The sequence below is a fragment of the Schistocerca nitens genome, chromosome 2 (genome assembly GCF_023898315.1).
Source record: "Schistocerca nitens isolate TAMUIC-IGC-003100 chromosome 2, iqSchNite1.1, whole genome shotgun sequence".
NCBI lineage: Eukaryota > Metazoa > Arthropoda > Insecta > Orthoptera > Acrididae > Schistocerca > Schistocerca nitens.
The window spans coordinates 341,148,847-341,171,127 of NC_064615.1; the positions used below are offsets into that span (position 1 = coordinate 341,148,847).

Here is a 22,281-nt window from a genome sequence, read left to right on the forward strand (position 1 = left end):
GTAGAACTGGTACCACGTGGCCATTTGACCTACCAATTCTGACTTAAGCCATGGCACTGAAGTAGTGTGTATGTGCCTGTTCGTTGTACAGGATCAGTGGAGTAAGATGGGTCGACATGAAAACATTACAGAATAGCACAAAGGGGCTATGAAGTTGTCACATTTGTTTGTACATCAATGTGGACAGTCCAATGCATTTACAAAGAACTGTGTAGCACATATAGAAATGTGACAAAGAATAAGGTTAGTGGTTATAAAAAGATACCAACTGACACAGACTGGAGATGAGTGCCATGTCTTGTCAATGACAATCACCATTTCAAACATGATAGGAATTGCTGCTGTCAGTGAATGCAGGAATGCAGGTCCATCTCAACCAGTATCTGAAAGAGCACTGCGAAGGGAACTGCATGCACGGGCGTTTAGAAACAGGTACCCCACAGAAGGCCACCGCTCACAGTTGCAAATAAAGCTTCAGGTTATCAATGGGCCAAACAATACAGAAACTGGACAGTAGCTAGCTGACGGGAGATAGTGCGGTCCAATGAGCCACAATTTCCTCTTTTCAAATGATGCACTGCGTTGAGTGCCCCAGCATCCCAATGTGCTGTTTAATTTGCATGGTGTGGAGAGTGTAGTCTTTGTCCTGCGTCCTCCACACAATGACTTCGGTATAATCATTTAGGTTACCATAACATGAGCTATTATGTTTTTTATTTCGATGTGTTCAGTGACCAAATGCTGTCCTTCCTTCTATTTCTTTATGATGCTGTGAACACTACCATCTTCCAAGATGACAATGTTCACAGAGCTGCACACACTCATATTTTTGGCTTGATGAGCACTCAGGCACCCATCACATCCTAACTGGCCCACTAAATTACTCACCGAATAGAACAAAAAAAAAAAAAAACTTTTGCTGATATTAATGGTATCAAAGTGTGAGCTGCCGAGCTTTTCACCTTGCCCTCACACACCTGAGTTCACTAACCAACTCAATAATGAAAGTACTATAAATTAAAAGAGGTGGAAGGAAAGTTGCACCTTTCTGGTCCATTAACTTCAGTTGGATAAGGAGGACAAAGGAAATCAGCCATGACCTTCATATGGGAACTTTCCTGGCAACCATCAGAAATTTTAAATCAGGATGGCTGGATGGGGATATAAATCACTCATGATGATGAAGAGATGCCACGACATTAGCTACAAAATTCTTTACAAATCTGACATTTTTATTGATATGCTAATGTGTATTAATTTATCCCAGAACTCGCTGAAATCGTTTACTGACTTTTTCACCCGATATGATGAATGCTGCCTACAGAATAATTGTCTGTGATCTTGAGTTGACTGTTATTTTTTCATTTACAAATCTTAAGAAGGTATACTGAAAACAGAAATTAACATAAGAAGACCTGCAACAGGTAAAAAAGAAGGTTTCAAACTGGACAAATTATGGTACTTGGTTTAATGTAAAGCAAATAGTGCTAATTTATCTGCAAAATTATCATCAAAACCCACTACAGGTCAGTTTATGGTGCTTACAGTTTTCAGATGACACAGAAGTTTTGCACAAATGTGAATGACCAACTAATATTAAATATGTTCTTGCTAATCAGTACCTGCAAAGAGTTTAGAAATACTTTTCTTCCCTCCCCCCCTCAAAGCAGTCAATGCTGGAGATTTTAAATGCCTATCTCCACAACCACTGATGATGTCTCCTACAATTAAAGGTGAAACAATAGGCAGATACTTTTTAGAAAATCATGTTCTGTGCCCCAAAAACAAATATATTATTAAAGAAATGGTTACCACCTATGAAAACCCACAATGTTAATCAGATTTATGATCTGTAACACTGAAAGAGTATAACAAAAGAGATGTCACACACTGCCATTTGACCCACTATTGATACTACTTGACCCACTCTTACAACTAACCACTTGTTAGAAGGACGGATCCTCAAAATTACAGACCAGTATCCTTAACATCGGTTTGTTGCAGGATTCTCGAACATATTCTCAGTTCGAATATAATGAATTTCCCTGAGACAGAGAAGTTGCTGTCCATGCATCAGCATGGCTTTAGGAAGCATAGCTCCTGCGAAATGCAACTCGCCCTTTTTTCACATATCTTGAGAACCATGGATGAAGGGTATCAGATGGATACCATATTCCTTGACTTCCGGAAAGCATTTGACTTGGTGCCCCACTGCAGACTCCTAACTAAGGTACGAGCATATGGAATTGGTTCCCAAATATGTGAATGGCTCGAAGACTTCTTAAGTAATAGAACCCAATATGTTGTCCTCGATGGTGAGTGTTCATCGGAGGTGAGGGTATCATTTGGAGTACACCAGGGAAGTGCGGTAGGTCCGCTGTTGTTTTCTATCTACATAAATGACCTTTTGGATAGGGTGGATAGCAATGTGCGGCTGTTTGCTGATGATGCTGTGGTGTGCGGGAAGGTGTCACGGGAAGGTGTCATCGTTGAGTGACTGTAGGAAGATACAAGATGACTTGGACAGGATTTGTGATTGGTGTAAAGAATGGCAGCTAACTCTAAATACAGATAAATGTAAATTAATGCAGATGAATAGGAAAAAGAATCCCGTAATGTTCGAATACTCCATTAGTAGTGCAGCGTTTGACACAGTCACATCGATTAAATATTTGGGCGTAACATTGCAGAGCGATATGAAGTGGGACAAGCATGTAATGGCAGTTGGAGGGAAGGCGGATAGTCGTCTTTGGTTGATTGGTAGAATTTTGGGAAGATGTGGTTCATCTGTAAAGGAGACCGCTTATAAAACACTAATACGACCTATTCTTGAGTACTGCTCGAGCGCTTGGGATCCCTATCAGGTCGGATTGACGGAGGACATAGAAGCAATTCAGAGGCGGGCTGCTATATTTGTTACTGGTAGGTTTCATCATCACGCGAGTAATACAGAAATGCTTCAGGAACTCGGGTGGGAGTCTCTGGAGGAAAGGAGGCGTTCTTTTCGTGAATCGCTACTGAGGAAATTTAGAGAACCAGCATTTGAGGCTGACTGCAGTACAACTTTACTGCCGCCAACTTATATTTCATGGAAAGACCACAAAGATAAGATAAGAGAGATTAGGGCTCGTACAGAGGCGTATAGGCAGTCATTTTTCCCTCGTTCTGGTTGGGAGTGGAACAGGGAGAGAAGATGCTAGTTGTGGTACGAGGTACCCTCCACCACGCACCATATGGTGGATTGCGCAGTATGTAGATGTAGATGTAGATGTTCTTCACATTTTATCATTACAGTCATTGTGGCACTTGTGTTACAAAGGTTTTATATTTAGTATGGAACTTCATACTTAGAAACAGTAATGACAGAAATACCAAGAAACACTAATAACTATAACAAAAAACAATAGTTTATATTTGTTCATGAAGAGTAGAATAACAGAGCCAATTTACAGGCAAGCAGATTTATATTGTGAGCCATGGCAACAAAGGACATGAAGTAAAGAGAAGGAAGAGAGTGATTTGAGAGACTAAGGGAAGTAGTGGAATACAGGGGGGGAAAGCTAAGATGATGTGAGTGAGTGAAAGGAAAAGGGCAATGGAAGGGAGAGTGTTTGCACTGTCTGACAGAGAGTAATGGAGTAATGACCTCTTCTTTTTACGTAATTTATTTACTTATTTGGTGGGGATGTAATCAAGGAGATTTTAAAAGAAAGTGCTTCAGGTTTTTATTGAATGTAGGCACTGAATTGTGGTTAGGGTGCACGGAAGCTTGTACAAGAGGAAGATACCAGGAATGAAGGAGGAATTTGGGGATGTTTTTGTTTTACAGATTGGTACATCACAAATACTACACACATTACTTCCTGAGTTGCAAATAGAATGAGAAGATAAATATTTGATTTGTGACATAAGGCACTAAGGGGTGTCACATTATGAAGCTGATAAAAGAGGGTCTGGTCACGGCCATTCAAATGTCTGTGTGAGGACTATACGATCAGACAGGCAGATATAAAAGGTGTAACACACACAAGTATTCATTACTTGTGCTGTGGTACACTGCATTACAATAGTACAGGTTCACTAAAATAAGTGAAGCAACATTTCTATTTCACATCCTGTACAAATACATTCCAGAATTCCTTATAAGCATAAAGACATGCAAGAGTTATTCTGCACATAGTGACAGTTCTTTTTTTTTTTCTTCTTTTTTTCCCCAGCTCCACTGAGATGTTCATCCAAAGTTATACTCATGTCTGGACTTATTTTCTGTTATAGTATTGGGTAACTGACAAAAAGAAATAGGCACAAGTATTTAAAGATTTTACTGCCGATTAAGTTCTAGTGAGTTCCTATAATTATTTGAGACTTCTCTGCACTTAGTTTTCAGTCTATCTAAACAATGAAGATGGGGCCAATGAAGATGGGCCGTCATTCTCGCGGGTGATAGCAACATTGATTTGTTCAGGCCAGGTGTTTAAGTAAAGTCGGAGGTCACTAGCACATACAGGTGGACACAACCAACAATATATCATCAACATACAAGAATAACAACTGCAGGTCGAAAACTACTCCTTATAGAACTACTGATGCTGTTGTCTATTTCTCAATGTTACCTGCCCTCCTCCCAAAAAGAGTTCAGTACACTATCTGAAAATTTTGCATGTTGCATCTTTATCAGCAGTATGTTAAACTGGTTGCATAAATTTTTTTGCTAAAGTTTAATAATGTCAATACTGTGATCTCTCAGTAGTCTACAGTTCACATCATCATTTACCCTAATTAGTGTAGTGTTCATTATATGATGTTTACTAAAACCAAACTGATTCTTATTTAATAAGTTGAATGGGCTTAAGTGTTCAGTTTCAACTTACCTTCTTGTGCTTCTGCAGTGCATTGTGTCAAGTAAGCAGACAGGACACGTGGATCAAGATCACCACCCTCAAGCTGTTTCCCTGGTAACTGAGGCAAATACTGGGATTGAATAAACCTGAATATGCCAGCAGCTTTCCTTAGGCATTTGTGCACTTCCTTTGCTTCTTCCATGGTGATGCTGAAATACAAATAAAACCAAAGCATTGTCTATAATTTTCCCAAGAAAAACACTAGTATTACTTCTCCCATGTAAAGATGGCTCAAATGGCTCTGAGCACTATGGGACTTACCGTGTAAAGAACACAAGATCAACAAATGAAGGAATTAGCAAGATATCTCCACAACCAAAGACTAAAATCAGGTATTTTTTCCCGAAGGAAAAAAAAGAAGTACTGAGGCAGGAACAGTAAAGAACAGAGGCAATACCTACATTTTAATTTGAAGCTACAGCCACATTCAACAATTCACAACCCATGAAGTGAGGAAGTGAAAAGAATCAGGTATTCACTGAGAGGAAAGGTATGAAATTGGTGCCGAGACATATTTTCTGTTTTCAATTTTTTTCACAATGTGGAACATGTAAAGTCTGATATAATTCCATTTAATTTTATATACAAGTAGCTGTTTTATGGGAGTCCTGTTGATAAATGCTGGGGATATGAGAAGACTTAGAAATAAATGTTTAATGCAACTAGATGAGGAGGATACAAGGAAAGGAGATATAGCCCACTTACCACAGTAAAAAGTATGATCACATAGTGATGGCAATCAACAATGACATATGGGAAAGTGCATTTTTCAACAGTGAACGAACACACCACAATGGGAAAATGGCTAATTAAAGAAAATGTGGCCAGACTACATTAGCAGAATTTAGTTCTGGAATATTGCTTCAAGCTACAAATATACATCACCAATTGCAGTGGATGCATAGTGATGGATATTTTTTTCTTTAGTTACAGCATTTATGTCCTCAACTATTTCAGAGGGGTCACACATTGACTTCTAAACAAGGAAATTTACAGACACCACCCAGAGCAGTGTATGCGACTGTAATTACTAGGTTTTAAGTAAAAGTACTTCATAACACTGGTTACTGTGCCAAAGTGTTTCTACAGCTAATACATTCATCATTGTTCATGATCACTTACCCGTGAGATGCGGGTACAATCAGTGCTGTTGAAATTGCTGAAACCTGAACCAAAGCTGTTCCCCAAGATGCATGCAAGATCTGGAAATCTCACATTCAATGACGCTTAGGACTTTTTCTTTATTTTTATACTGACCAGTCCTTGCAGTTCAATAAATGAGAACAGCTATGATCATTTTGCTCATGTGTACAAAACAATCAAAGCAAAGTTCACTGCCTTATGATACTGTACTACTGAGATGTAGTCAAACATTCAGACTTAAATAAGACTGATACATGCAAAATATACCTAGTGGAGATTATTTCATTAGAAATTTTTTGGTCTGTATTGTGAACAGAAAACTTGTCTTTCCTAACTACTGAGAGATTTTATTTCCTACAACATACTATAGTTGCATATTAATTTCTACTATGAGCTATGCCAGTCAGAACTATCTTGATGATAATATCATTACTGGTGCAAATAGGCAGGAACATTGTAATCTGCATGCTCTATATGCAATGCTGCAATCACAAGGTTTACTATGTAGATTTCAGAAATACAGACTCTTTCAGCCCTCAGTGGAATACATGGAAATTGTTGTTAGTAAAACAAGCTATTACTAACAGAGAAACCTCTGAAAGCTATGAAAGTAATTCCATCCCCCCACCCCCTCCCAAAAAAAAAAAAAACCTAAAAGAACTCAATTTTTTTCCTTGGGAAAGTGAATTATTGCTCATACTTTATTCCTACTGTTATAGACATTTACACTACAGAGGTGTCAAATCCATATGGTCACCAGCTGACACCAGATATTCAGGAGGCTCAAAAAACACCATTCAACCATGGCTTATTGGCCTATTCATTGCAAAAGCCTCCGATCTTAGCCACATATGCTTCATAGCAATGTGCTGGAGCAGTCCTCTTTGATAAAGACAGTGGAATATCCAAAATTGCGTACATCTAAAAAAATTGACCCCCACTCAACATAATTATAACTAGATAGAAAATAAAACCCTGACCATTGTGCGTATCACTGGGATACTGGGGGATTTATAAGATGAAAATTCTGTCCTGCCACTTTGCAAACTGGCCAGTGATTGACAAAGACATGCAGCATTGGACATGCACACCCAAGTAAGCACTGCAAGGTAACAGCCAGACACATGCAAAACCTTTTTGCCTTGATCCAACCACAAACATAGTGGCATTTACTATGCATTGACTATGCTGGCTCAGTTCTCAATATCATGTGACTTAATCTGGCTGATACTTATTCAAGGTTCTAGTATGCGAATAACATTTTTCAACAATGACAGAAGTTGCCCTATGAGCAAACTGCAAAAGATTTTTACTACTGACAGTTTAATCTAAAGCAATCAAAAGCTCACTCACTAGAAAATTTACAGTGAAATGGAGGGAACAGATGCAAATATTATACTAGTTAAAACTGTACAAAACAACTGTGACATGCAATTGCTATTTCTGAGAGGAATGATTCTGCTATAAGCATCGAATCTACACTGGCGAAAAATGAATAGCTACGTTAGAATTCTTGTAGGATAACTGCCAGTTAGTTTGGCTCTGAAAATCAGCAGCGGAATTTGAAAACTTACTGCGGCAACTACTTGAACAAGAATATCACCCTCATATCTACATAAATTAACTTTATGCTTTTAAAGCACTGTTTGTCATCTATGTTTCTGGAAAATAAATTAAACTGAGTTATACAAAATATGTTGAAATTACAAGGAGTCAGACTGCTCAGCCAGTACCCATTTTCAGACAGTGAAAAGTACAAGACTGCTGAAAGATATATAAAAACTATTCTAGCTACCAGAAGTATTACTTGTTTCCTTGGGGAGGAAGATTGGAGTAAGGTTACAAAGAAGGGGTAGACCTCTTGTTGCGGGTTGCTGAATCCCATTGTGCGAGGTGTACTCTAAAATGAATGGATGAAGCCAGGCAGCCAAAAGAGGAACACACTACCTAATGCACATACAACAAAGAACAGCTTCTGGAGTGATACCACTTGAGACTGTCATTGTCCTTATCTGATAAAGCTTGACTCCAAACACAATGACAGTTTCTTGAATGTACAAGCCACACCATTCTGCTAACGTAGCCATTGAGTTACGGGCCCATAAAAGGTAAGAGAGGGTTCAATTGAGGGTGGCACTGAGTGGGCTGGCAATGTGAGGGCCAGTGGTGAGGGTGATGGAACCTCAAGAAGTGCTGGGTCTGGCAGTGGGGGCACCGGGGTTGCCAGTAAGGATGCTGTGATGTGAAGAGGCACCGAGCCCAGGGGCAAGGGTGTCAGTGGGACTGGAAGGGCATGGGGGCTGCCAGTGCGAACACTGGTGGCACTGGGATCAAAAAGGTACCAGACACAGCAACAAGAATGCCAGTACCATTGGAACTGGTGGACACGTGCCGTACCTGGTAAGCACGCCGTGCCCAGTGGGCATGCCAGAGGTTGAGTTGTCAGAGGATATCAGAACACAATTCACAGGGAACTCAAAGGCTTGGAGGAACTATGTTAGCTGCACAAGGAATGTGGGCCACTAATCCAGCACAATCTTAAACTTCAGAGGAGCCAGAGGCGCGTTGTCTGTGTTGGAGCCAAGGCAGTGTTGGGACTGGCAAGCTGCCAGACGAGAAGCACCAAGGTACACTGTAAGAGCTGGATGTGAGGCAGAAGCTGTGATGAGATGTCACTCATGTGCAGCTGCCACTGTACACTGAATCAAATGAGTAAAGGTGTGGAGCAACTGCTGTATCAGCCACCTTTGTCACTGCACAAGCTGAGACAGAGACAGTTCAGACACTGGAATGAGTCATGACAAGTGTCAAATGATACCAGTCAACTTGACCAACAGGGGCTTCCTGCACAACTACTATGTCATGTAATGACTGAGAACTATAATGGCACAACCAAAAACTGCTACACAATCTAACTGTCCACACAAACACACAGTTTCAAAGTCATCTAATTTTGAACCATCAGCAGCAACCAGTGATGAATTGTTTCACTTGACACTGTTTCACTACTGACAGTTACCTCCAGAATACAAAGGAACTGCAAACAGAATACATGGTAATCCATGTCCTTGTAGCCCACAAAAAAAGTGTACAGACACCCAGATGTTGTAACTCACACGAAAGAGATCCCAGTATTTACAATAACACAACAGAAGTGAAATGGATGCAGTTAACAGAACAAACATCTAACTCAGCAAAACACCATAACAAATGAAATAATGTGCCCTACTGTTAGAGAGGTAATAATAATAATGTGCAATTTAAACGCGGACTGTGATAAAGCAGAAATTGTGCATACACAAATGAAGAGGCAAGGACTCTGAGCTAAGAATAAATAGTAAAGAACAGTTAATGCACACTAAGAAATATCTCCTACAGAAAATTGCATTAACAAGGAACTAGAAAGCACGAAAAATGCAATGACCACGGGTCACTCAGAAGCAACAGATAATGAAACCAACTAGCCACAATGCTGCAGGATGTAAGAAGAGGACACGCAAATGTAAGTAAGCCAAAGGAAACAGCCAACAACTGGGCTACATCTGAATGTGGAGCAGAACCATGAAAAATTCCAAGTAGAGGACACACGAACACACAGAGGAATGCTATCCTGCTGAACATGACACAGGGAATGATGTTCAGAACCAAATCAGCCATAGTTTAATTGTGTACACTCATCACCAAAGCTTTTACCTCATTGCCACTGTTGAATCCCATTGTGGGAGGTGCACGCTACAATGAATCGATGAAGCCAGGAAGCCAAAAGAACAATACAACTTTACTACACAGTACCTCAGTCAGTATAACAGGAAACAGCTTCTGAAGTGATACTACTAAAGATTGTGCTGATCCAACAGGAGTTGACATGAAACACAATGACAGTTTCTTGAAGGTACAAGTCCCACTGTTATTCTAATTTAGAAACCAGGGTTAAGTTCACTGTCTGTCCTAAAGCAGGTAGCACTGGTGTAGCCCAGAAATGTCTGTACATAGGCATAGTCCATGGTTGAAACACAAGCACAGACTCAGAAGTTTGGATGTTGTACACGAGGCTGTAGGCTCCGACTCGTTTGCTCTGTGCTCTGATGAATGGAACTCTGATTGTGGGACTGCTTGCACACTCAGCTCCTGGCCCAGAGAAGCGTAGCCTGATTGGCAAGTGACTTGGTGGCGTCCTACTAAGCTGTCTGGCAGAAGAATACTAAGAAATTCTTATAATGTCATATGGCTCGTGGAGGTAAGCTAGTGTCAGTGACAGCAGAGCTGTATCCGGCAGATGTGGGGCCACTGGATTTGCAATAGCTGCTGCAAGCGTGACATGGTGCAATTGAATTACAGGTGCCTTGGAGAGCAGCAATGTAGCTTGTGTGGCTGGTGGCTGGACTGCAAAGTGTCATTCAGTCACTACACAAATGACCTGTTCCTCCTTTCTAACTCTCTCCAATCTATCAGCCTTTCCTCCTTGGGGAAGAGGCCTGGATACTTTTTTTGTGCTTCTTCACTTTGCGTCTATCAGCGATACTTAAAATTTTATCCCCTGAAAGTAAGATATAGCCAGCCACTCTATTTCACAATTTTATATTTTCCTCGAGTGAATTTTGCTTTTGAGACAAAATCCATTGTTCAGTTACTCTTCACATAAGGTTACATTATTGTCTCTACACAATAAATACTCACTCGTCCTTTCCAGCAAGCATGGCTGCGTGTTTCATGTACCAAATTGCTACATTATAGCTCATGTTAGCACCCTCAAAATATGAGTCTCTCATCAACCTGAAAGAAGAAAATACACTTTGCACACACCTCAGAAGACTGGTTGTAAAAATTAGGAATATACATACAAAGAGTTTTGTAAACTTACTGCGGTTTATTTCCCAGCAGAGTGTGTGTCCACTTAAAAAGCACGCTATAACGCATCTTACTTTCTACTCCAGTACTTTTACTGTCAGGTGAAGTTAAAAAACCAATAAAAATAGCCATATACTGATTGAAAGCAACATCAACAGTCTCAGGAGCATGGTTGGCATCTGGGAATAACTGAATAAGCCGTGCTCTGGACTGTTTCAGGTCACTGTAAATAAAAGAAATACCAATAAGTCTAATTCAGATCTGCAATTACTCATCTAAATTTGAGCTCAAAAATGCTTAAAACTGTTTACTTGGCCATAAACATATATATCATAGGGAGGTGACAATATCAAATTGTTAGGGGCATCCTATGAGGTCACTATTGTTGCATCTACACTGACACAAGAACAGATACAACCTTGGCAAAGTGTGGCAACATGTGGTGAAGCATCTCTGGGCTTGGCTATGAGTTTCCTGGTTGCTCGTTTTGAGCACCCACCAGTGTATGGGTCATTTAAGTGGAATCTACAGATGCAGTCAGTTGTGAACATTCAGTTGGAGGAAGCAGTGAAATGATGGCCAAGCTGAGTACTGAATTTTATGGCCCCATCTCGAGCAAAGTGTAATAATAATACTGAAAAATATTTCACAAGAAGGCTACGTCATTCAAAGTTTGATTTGGGTCTTGTGGGCTAATTCTGTCACTACAATTCAATAACTGGATCTAGCAAAAGACTTAATAGTGTTGTTCCAGTCAATTGTGCTTAATGAACTCAACCCAACCAGTCGTCATACGAGGTGCTATCCAAATTTTTGGGACCGGTGCTGCCATCTGATGAAAACCTTAGCTTTGGACTAATGGTCATCATCACCCTTGAAGTAGTTCCCATCCGCATGTACACACCAGTCCTAGTGCTTCTGCCACTGGTCAAATGTTTTTTGGAAGTCCTGTTCTTTGAGGGCGTTTATCACTACCAGCTATGCTTCTTGACTCCTGTCTAGAGTGTCGAACCGACGGCCTTTCAACTCGAGTTTCAGTTCTGAGAATAGCACGAAGTCACAAGGTGCCAAATCTGGTGAGTATGGTGGGTGGGGTACAACCACCATGTTGTCTTTTGCCAAAAAGGTCCTGGTGAGCAGGGACATGTGACAGGGTGTGTTGTCGTGATGCAGCAGCCAGTTCCCCAAAGCTTGGGTCATTGTCACCGCACGTTTTCACGGAGCCATCGCAAAACGTCATAGTAGTACGCAGAATTCACAGCTTGGTTGGGTGGGACAAATTCTTTGTGCACAATTCCCTTGGTATCAAAGAAAACGACGATCATGCTCTTCACCTGTCTCGCTTTTTTGGATCTTGGAGAGCCCAGGCTCTTCCACTGGGACAATTGTTGCTTTGTCTCTGGATCACAACCGTAATTCCAGCTCTCGTCGCTGGTGATAACCCGTGACATGAAGGTTGGATCATCAGATGCGGTCTGATGAAGGTCCGTGCACACTTCAACAGGCTGTCCTTCTGATTGGCAGTCAAGATCCTTGGCACAAAGTTTGCGGCGACACGATGCATGCCCAATTCATCAGTCAACATTTGTTGACATGTCCCATAATCAATATCCACTTCATCTGCAAGGTCTTGAATGGTTTGACGTCGATCCGCACGAACCAATTGTTGAAGTTGGGCAACAATATTTGGCATTGTGCGGCTAACGGGCCTTCCAGTGTGAGCATCATCTTCAACATATGTACGGCCGGCCCTGAACTGAACATGACACTCAAGCACACGTGTACGGCTCATGCTCTGTCCCCCAAACGCTTGTTAAATCATTGCAAGGGTCTCCGTAGCACTTTTTCCGAGATTCGCTCAGAATTTGATACACACGCACTGTTCTGTTCACAGATCCATTGTAAAATCGCCACACACCAAACACAGAGTATTACGGAAATCACTGTGGACACGCAACACGTACTCCCAGCTGAATGCCACTCCGCACACTGTCTCATCAGATATGCAGCTCTCGTCACCTAGCGGTGCAAAGATCCACTACTCTTACTTTCCAGATGGCAGCACCAGTCCAGAAAATTTTGGATTCCACCTCATCTAATGGTAATTGACAAATAATTAGTAACTGACAAGGAGAGGAGTAACTATAAAGAATGTGAGCATATGGGGAGCTCACAACCTCCACTAGTTACTATGCTAATGCTACAAATGAGGTTCAGTCTATGAGCCCAGGCTCCAGTTTTGATAAGTACACAACAGAGATTGCACATCAGGTTTTGTAATGGAAAGTCTCTTTAGTGAAATCATGACTCACCCAAATTCCATTTTAGTACTTTAACCACTGAACCACTTCACTTGGTAGGATATTATTGTCATTCTAATAGCACCACATGCATAATTAAGTTTAAATTGAACAAATGCCCTAAAAAATTTGGTAGACATCATTCATCTGCTCTTCAGTTGCTTCTACCAGCTCATAAAAACTTATGGTCTTTAAATGTTTCTCAGGTGTGATAAACTACATGATACTTATGAGGCTTAGAAACTTCACTGACTTGCCAAAATCTTGAATCATGTCTTCACATTACAAGTGAAAGTAATTAAAAATGCTTCAAACACAGCAGAAATTCACCAAACACTCTGTGTATATGAGTAGTTTCTCCTTTCGGCTCACTCATCTACTAATAGTGTACAAATAGTGGACTTTTTATGAAGCTTAATACTATCTGATGAAATGAAATAAATTCTGACCTCAGTCACAATTGGGAAATGCAATGAATCCAGTGGCGACAGTGAAAATCTGTGTGGGGTCGGGAATCAGACCCAGATTTCCTGCTTTATGTGAGCAGTCGCTTTAACTGCTTTGGCTATCTGAGCACACTTTCTGCCTGATCCAAACTCCTGACCTGTCGCACACTACTTACGTAGTGCCCCCTGTCACCATACAACACTATGTAAGTAGTAAGGAACACGTCAGAAATTTGGGTCAGATGGCAAGTGTGCTTCAATAGCTGAAGCAGGTAAGGGTCAGAGTACAGGCCTGGCACTAATTTTCACTTACTGCCATTGAATTCATTTCAGTGCCCAACTGGAGCTGATGCAGAATTTATTTCATTTCATAATGAATAAGTATGGCTGTAGGATCAAAAATAGTATCTGTTCTTTTGTACAGACATCACACATATATCATTCCTAGTAAACCTAACAAAGTTTCACAATTGCAAAATATGTCTGGTAATTGGATATACATCCGAATGTCCTCCTCCCCTATTTCTGTCCATCACTTCTCCCCCCTCTTCCTATCCATCTTCTCCTCCTCCTCCTCCTCCTCATCCTCCCTCTCTCTCTCTCTCTCTCTCTCTCTCTCTCTCTCTCTCTCTCTCTCTCTCTCTCTCTCTCCTTTTTCTGTCCATCTCTTCGCTCCCCCCTCTCTACATACACTTCCTGCCCCTCTCCCTTTCATTATTTGCTTGGTTTGTTGGTTTGTTGGTTGGTTGGGGGGAAGGGACCAAACAATGAGATCATCAGTCCCTCAATCCAAGCATGGTGCATCTGGAAGTAGACGTCCACCCATAACATTTTCTGAGCTAGATGACAGGTTCATAACTATGAAAACGAGAAGGCTAGAAACTTAATGAATATCTTTGGTATCATCAATAATAAAAGCAGGATGAAGAAGATAGGAAATTCATCAAGTGGGCATCCCCAGTGTTCTTTATGTGATACGAAACATCCCACCGACAGCTGCCCTACCCCTTATCCATTAAAGTCATGGGTGCTCATTATCCAACAAAATGCAACACCAAGAATAAAAAGTTGAGTATGGCAGAAATGAGGTGAATTGAAACTAAAAGTGATTAAAATGGAGTAAAAGAGGAATGAAGGAGTAGCCTGGTCAAGGAGGTAGCATTGGGGATCCCCAAGGCCTAGCATACAGCAGAAGAACCCCATCCTCAACCTCCATGCCCCTGCCCTGGAGGTAGATTAAAACATCATAACTGAGAATAAAAACCACTTTCACGTAAACAATTGAGAACGAGTTCAAGCATCCACGAATAATACACCAATATTAGAGGCAAATAGTTTGGAAGTCTATGCTTAACATGTAGAGTCAAAAGGGGGGTTGGGGAGGAGGGGGAGGGGGGGGCTGCACTCCACCAAGATATGAGCTACTGTCTGTAAGAGTCCACAGCGACAATGTGGGTGTTACTCATAAACAGTAAAATAACTACGGATCAACCTGCTATGTCTGATGTGGAGACAACAAAGGACTGCGGATTCCTTCTGGGAGAAGTGGAAGGAAGAGCACCTTATTGCATCAGTCTCCTTGAGAGTTCAGAGTTTACTAGATGGGGCAGTAGCCCACTAGATATCGTTCCACTTCCAAGTGAGCATAGATCTTACGTGCAGCTGCAAATCTGCACTTGGAAGCAGCAAAGTGAATGGGGGTGAGTCAGTGCTCCTGCAGCCAGTCAGCCTGCCAGTCATTCACCGGGAAACCCCCATAACTTGGGAGACAGAGAAAGACAAGTGAGGAGGCAGTGTGAAGGAGGTCAGCAAGGTCATGAATAAAGAATACCAAACGGTGGCAAGAGTAGCACTGGTTAACAGCCTACAGACTGCTCATTGAATCAGTACATATTAAAACACAATTAAGGGAGACATGTTTAATAAACTGGAGGGCTCAGCAAATGGCCGTCATCTCTGCCGTAAACACACAATATGTTCCTTGCAGCGAATGGTGTTCCATATTGGCAGGGTATGTAAAAGCATATCTCATCTGATCCACAGTTTTCAAGCCCTTGGTGTAAAAGACAGAAGCACACTGGAACTCTTAAAGAACTGGACGAAACAGATCCCAACAGGTCATGGAGGCGACAAGACTTCAGGACCTTGGTAGAGACTGGTCCTTATCAGTGGCTTGCACAACATCCAAGAAGGTGAACGAGGTGAGAGAGGGGGGGGGGGGGGCAAGAGGTGGGGGAGGGGGTGGCAAGAGGTGAGGGGGGGGGGGGGGACTAGAAAACACAGAGAGCACAGTCCAGGAAGGGGAGATGGAGGTCTTGGCAGACGGAAGCGAGGCACATTCCAACTGGAAGCCCCACCTGAGGGCAGGAATCAAGACGACAACACCCCTCGTATGTAAAGAGAATGGCATACATGGGATGATCATGGAATTCTCCAACGGCAATTGCATTTGAGAGCTGGTGTCACTGAATCAGAAGAGGGAAGATCCTGCTTCAATAAGCTATGGGACTAGCTGAAAAGGCACCTGTGGCCAGATGTTTGCCATGATGGTGGACTGGGTCTAACAGCTGAAGGAACTGCCGAGCCATGAACCTGACAAACATAGTCCAGACAGGACAAAACCAGGGCCTGGTAAATATGGATAAGAGCAGCACAATCTACACCCCAAGAGGTGGGGGCACGGAAGCAGAGAGTGTTAAGCTTCCACATGCAGCTGGTCTTCAGGTGCTGAATAGGGGGCAGCCAGGTCAGCTTTTTACCAAAAAGGTGGCCAAAATAAAAAAAGGGACTGTTCTACAATGTCCACATGTCGAGTGCTTAAGTGGAGTTCTGTGTCAGGAAGGACTGTGATATGACGGCAGAAACGCACGATCTGCATTTTTTGTAGAACAGAATTGGAAACCAAGGAAAGAGCCCATGGATAGTACATTGAAGCTGGTGTCCAGCAGAGGGGACCGAATGGAGAGCTGTACCAAATGCAAAAATCATCAATATACAATGCAGGGGTGGCCAGTTGCCCAACAGAAGTCACTAACCCATTGATGGTGATGAGGAAGAGAGTGACACTCAATGCAGAACCCTGTGGGACATTATTCTCTTGGACCTGTGGGGAGTTAAGTCAACTGCTGACTCTCACACGGAACAACTGGTGGAATAAAAACTGATGAATAAAAATCGGTAGGGGGGGGGGGGGGGGAGTAGAATGTGATGATGCCAAGTGTCATACACCTTATGTAGGTCAAAAAGACTGGAAAAAGATGTTGGCGTTTAGAAAAAGCCTGATGGACTGCTGTTTGCAACCTAAGCAGTTGGTCATTTGTGGATTGTACCTCCCAGAAACCAAACTAATGGGGAGGGGGGAGGGGAGGGGGAGGGGGAGGGGAGGACAAAAGTTCCCAAGATTTGAGAAGCTGGTGTAATCTGCAGGCAACCATCCTTTCAGGAAGCTTACAGAGTACATTTCGTCACGCTAATCTGCTGGTAACTATCGAGAGACGTTGGGTTCTTGCCTGGCTTCAAGACTAGGACAACAATGCTATCTTGCCATTGTGAGGGGAAGGCATCTTGGGTCCCTGAGGAAATGTTGCTGTTGAGGAATATACAAGTGTTGGATTATTTAAATGTGAACTAAATCAAGGTCTGCACCTGTGTCATGGGTTTAGGCAAGTGTCTCAAGTAGTTACCAGTCAGTGAAAGGTTCATAATAGTGTTCAGCTTGGTGGGGTGTGAAACATAAGTGGACGTATTCAGCTTGTAGTAGGAATGGAGTCTCATAGGAAAAGGATGCTGATGTTATCACAACATGAGTCACAAGATGATCTGCAAGAACCAAAGAATTGGTCAAAGCCCACCCCGCAGGACTAGACCCGGAACAGCTGTTGAAGTTGGTGATCCATAAGACCACAGAACTCAGCCACATCTGAGATGAAAAGGCATACATCTCCAGGGAGGAGACATAGTGCACCCAGCATTCCTTCTTATTGTGTCTGATTAAATAGTGAGACTTACCACGAAGTTTCTTCAAAGTGATAACATTGGTTTATGAATGATGTTGTCTGAATCAGTGCAAAGCTCGTCTGCAATCCTGAATAGCTACGTAATGTCTTTGGCCCATTATGGCACTGGCTGACAGTGCAGGGGATCTGTAGAATGGGGAATAGCAGTAGTTCCAGTGCACGGATGATCGTGTCCAAGACACCTTGTACAATCTCATCAATACAATCCAACAGAGAGGTGGTGAATGTAACAGTAGAAGCATACAAAAGCCAGTTGGCTCTGTGAAGTGCTCAATGTGGTAGTTAGTCTGTCTGGCAGTGGCAAGGAAATGGCACGATCACCAGAAAGTGGTCACTGTCACAAAGCTTGCCGTGTTGTGACCAATGTAGCAAAACCACTAGATTTGGGGAAGAGATTGTTTTTAGATTGACAGCTGAGAAGGTGCCATGGGCGGCCCTAAAGTGGGTAAGAGACCCATCATTGAGGAGGCACAGATCATGGTCTGTGAAAAGCTGGTCAGTTAGAAGGTCCCTGTGAGGTGAAGTGGTACACTCTCATTGGGGGGTGGGGGGTGGGGGAGGGGAGTGCATTCCCCCTCTGTCTGTCTCCTCTCCTTCCCTCTCTCAGACCTCCATCATTGCTTATTGTTATAGCAAATGAAACCTCGACTGGGGATTGAAGCCGTTTACAATGAATGGCTAAATCGGTTGGGATCATAGGTATACAACATATAGGAGAGAGGTTTCTCCAGCTACTGGATCTGTGAGGATGGTAGCTTCAATGAGACTGTTTCCAATAGTTTTAATTTTAAGCTGTGAATGGTTAGGATTACAAAGTTAGCCATAAATGCAACTTTCCCATCCTCCATTACGGCCAACTACAAGGAAGAAAACAAAACAGCACATTGTTCTGTATACCTTTTTGTGTAAAATTATATATAAGGAGCAATAATACATGTGAGAGAAACAATTTATCCAATGTTGGAAATGTTATGCTATTGTAGTTAAGGCTGACTGCTGAAAAGAAGATGGAACCACACATTTTCACAGCACAACATGCATTTTCTTTCTCGGAGTCAGTTTTAACAGAAAACCTGTGTAAGGTTACTTTAAAAAATTTAGCTAATTTTCATCTGAATGTTTATTAGAGTACTGTGTAAAAATTTGCAGTGAATCAGTAAAGAACTTTTCGAGATTTTGCTAACAATGTTTTCTCTTTATATATTACACATATTTATATACCATATGTAGTTTTAAAAAATATGTAGCCTATGACTGCCCAAACATGTCTTATAGTATTGTGTAAGGTTCTGAAGTAAATATGTCAAGCTCAAAGTAAATCATTGAAGAACATTTTGAGATTTTTGCTGATATTTTTGCTAACAACCTTAAACAAAAACTTGTCTTTGTATAGTAGTACAGACAAAAATTTGTATACCATGGATATTTAAACAAATATTTAGCTTATGTCCATCTGAACATTTATTAGAGCTGTTGTGACAGTGCCACGACATTTAACAGTGCCGCCACGACAGTACGCGCAAACGGCGATAGAGGTGCTCCGCAACTCGGCTGAGCGCGGGATCGCCACCTAGCTACGAACGGCGCCGGCCGCATGTCACAGCACGGGAGTCGAATGAGAGATACTGAGTTGTTATCATGTAACCAGCTATTGTTTCTATGTGAGTGTGTTTGAATATCCACGCAATTATTGGTGATTAAAGGTTATAACACTTTTTGGTGACGAGGTCGGATATTTTCACTGTGTTGTGGATTTGTGTGTTCGTGACGGGGCAGACATGGAACAGCTTATGCAAGTGCTCACTGAACAACAAACACAGCTGACAGCTGCTATTCAGGCGTTGTCGACGTCGCTTACTCATCGTCTGTCTTCCTCTTCTCCGCCTCCATTCCCTCCTTACGACGAGGCCGCTGAAGACTGGGAGGATTATGAGAAGCGTTTGCGGCAACACTTCTTGGCTTTCGGCATTGTCGACGCTCCTATGTGTAAGTCGTTATTTCTATCTTGGATTTCCCCACGGATCTATCAGCAGCTATCTCAGTTAGCCCCTCTGCGGGAACCTGCCTCCATGTCCATCCAAGAAATGTGTGACTTATTGTCTAACTATTACCGCAAAAACACCCAAGTCGTTGCCGCCCGCGTGGCATTCTACCGGTGTCGTAAACAGCCCCATCAATCTTACCGGGCTTGGGCGGCGGAACTACATGGTCTGAGCAGGAAATGTCAGTTTGTCACGGACACTCATCATGAGTCTTATGCTGATTCAATGGTTAGGAATGCTATTCTACTGCTTGCTCCTGATAAAGAAGTTCGGCAACATGCCCTACAACTGCCAAACCCGTCATTGTCGGAAGTTCTAAGCATCGCTCAATCCTTTGAAGTGTCTCACGCTGCTGGCGCACAAATAGACGCGTGGTGTGATGTAGGCGCTGTACAGTCAACTTTTGACACGGACAATTTGCCTGTTTCACAGGAGAACGAAGATGTGGCGGCGGTTCAATCGTGTAAACAACGTTGCGTTGGGCCGCAAAGCTCGCAGCGAAAACAGCAACAACAGAAGCAGGTTCGTTCCGCACTTCCTTCTTGTCCATGTTGTTTCGTACAGCATGACAGGGCTACGTGTCCAAAACGTAGGGCCACGTGTCCAAAACGTTGGGCCACGTGTAATTCATGTAGGAAAAAAGGCCACATTGCTTCTGTGTGTCAGTCCCCTAAAGTTCCTGTCGACGAGAACGAGGCATCGGACATGGATGTTAACTGTGTGCTTTCTCAAACAAATAAGTTGTTTGTTACTGTTCGTGTTCTGGATAAAGACATTCGCATGCAAGTGGACACTGGCTCTGCAGTAACTCTCATTAATTCTCGCACGTATTTGGAGTTGGGCTCCCCTCCCTTGTCTCCAGTTATGCGAAATCTGACAACTTATAATAAACAGAAAATTCCTATCATTGGCCAGTTTGATGCTTCCACTGCCTACAAGTCTGTTGTTAGGCCCCTCACGTTTTATGTGGTGGATCATGCGGGCACTGAAAACCTGTTCGGTTATGATGCTTTCCAGTTGTTCGGGTTCTCCATTGATGATGATGTGCACCTCATATCTGAGGATATTCCGTATCAACAGCTGGATGGATTGTGTTCTGAATTTTCGTCTGTGTTCTCTGCTGGTCTGGATCGTGCCAAGGATTTTGAAGCCCACATTACTCTTAAACCTACAGCTCGCCCTAAGTTTCTCCGGGCATGCCCTATTCTGGTGGCGTTGCGTGCACCTGTCAAGGCTGAGATAGGTTAACAGCTTCAGGGATTCTCCTTCCTGTTATCTCCAGCGAATGGGCATCGCCAATCGTGGTGGTTTCTAAACCAAATGGGAGTCTGCGATTGTGTAGTGATTTTAAAGCCACCGTCAACGCTCAGAGCCTCATTGACACTTATCCTCTTCCCCGTTCTGAGGAGTTATTTACCAAGCTTGCTGGCTGCCAGTTCTTTTCCAAACTTGACTTATCGGAGGCGTACCATCAGTTGCCGTTGGATGCTTCTTCCAAGGAATTTCTCGTCATCAACACTCCTTGTGGGTTGTATCAGTACCAGCGGTTACCATTTGGCATCGCTAGCGCGCCGGCCATTTTGCAGCGGTTTTTGGAACAGCTCACGGCTTCCATTCACGGCTGCATCAACTATCTGGATGACATTGTTGTCACGGGGGCCTCCACTGAGGAGCACCTTCGCAATTTGCGTTTACTGTTTCGGGTTTTGCATTCAGCTGGGTTGAAGTGCAATCTGGACAAGTCACAGTTCTTCCAACCCTCCATTGTGTATCTTGGTTTCCACTTGTCCCGTGAGGGTATACGTCCTCTACGTCAGCACGTTGCGCGGCCATTAACGTTCTACCCCGGCCGTCTATGGTCAAAGAACTTCAGGTGTTTCTAGGCAAGATTGCTTATTATCACAAATTCATTCCATCCGCGGCGGCGGTAGCTCATCCTCTGCATCAGCTGTTACGCAAAAACATCCCTTTCTGTTGGTCCGACGAGTGTGAGCAGGCTTTTGTCCGCCTGAAGGCTCATTTGCAGTCGGCGCCTTGTCTTGCCACATTCCGTCCAGGTCAGCACTTGGTTCTGGCGACTGACGCGTCACAGTATGGCCTAGGGGCTGTTCTCGGCCATCGGTATGAGGATGGGTTGGAACGACCCATCGCCTATGCTTCCAAGACCCTCAACGATGCACAACGGCGTTACTCTAAAATCGAAAAGGAGGCGCTCGCTATCATTTATGCTCTAAAAAAGTTCAGCGTTTTTTTGTATGGTTCTAAGTTTCACCTCATCACCGACCACAAGCCGCTGGTCTCTCTGTTCAGCCCATCGGCGTCACTTCCGGATAAGGCAGCACACCGCCTGCAATGTTGGGCCTTATACTTGTCTCGTTTTCACTATGAGATTCACTATCGCCCCACGGCCCAGCACGCCAACACTGACGCATTGTCGCGATTGCCGATGGGCCCCGACCCGGTTTTCGATTGTGATGAACTACTCTGTTTCCACATTGATGAGGAAGAACGTCGTGCGGTCGAGGGTTTTCCACTTACAGGTTCGCAGGTCGCGTCGGCTACTGCGCGGGACCCAGTCCTGCGTC

General features: G+C 42.9%; 1 protein-coding gene across 1 annotated transcript in view; it reads right to left on the bottom strand.

Moving 5' to 3' along the window:
* Positions 1-22,281, bottom strand: part of LOC126236142 (BRO1 domain-containing protein BROX-like) — a 122,809-nt gene that overhangs the window by 52,728 nt on the left and 47,800 nt on the right. The window contains exons 2-4 of the mRNA XM_049945224.1: positions 10,906-11,115; positions 10,722-10,817; positions 4,872-5,050 (exon numbers count right to left, since the gene is read on the bottom strand). Coding sequence (XP_049801181.1) covers positions 4,872-5,050; positions 10,722-10,817; positions 10,906-11,115 — 485 coding nt within the window. The remainder of the gene's footprint in view (positions 1-4,871; positions 5,051-10,721; positions 10,818-10,905; positions 11,116-22,281) is intronic.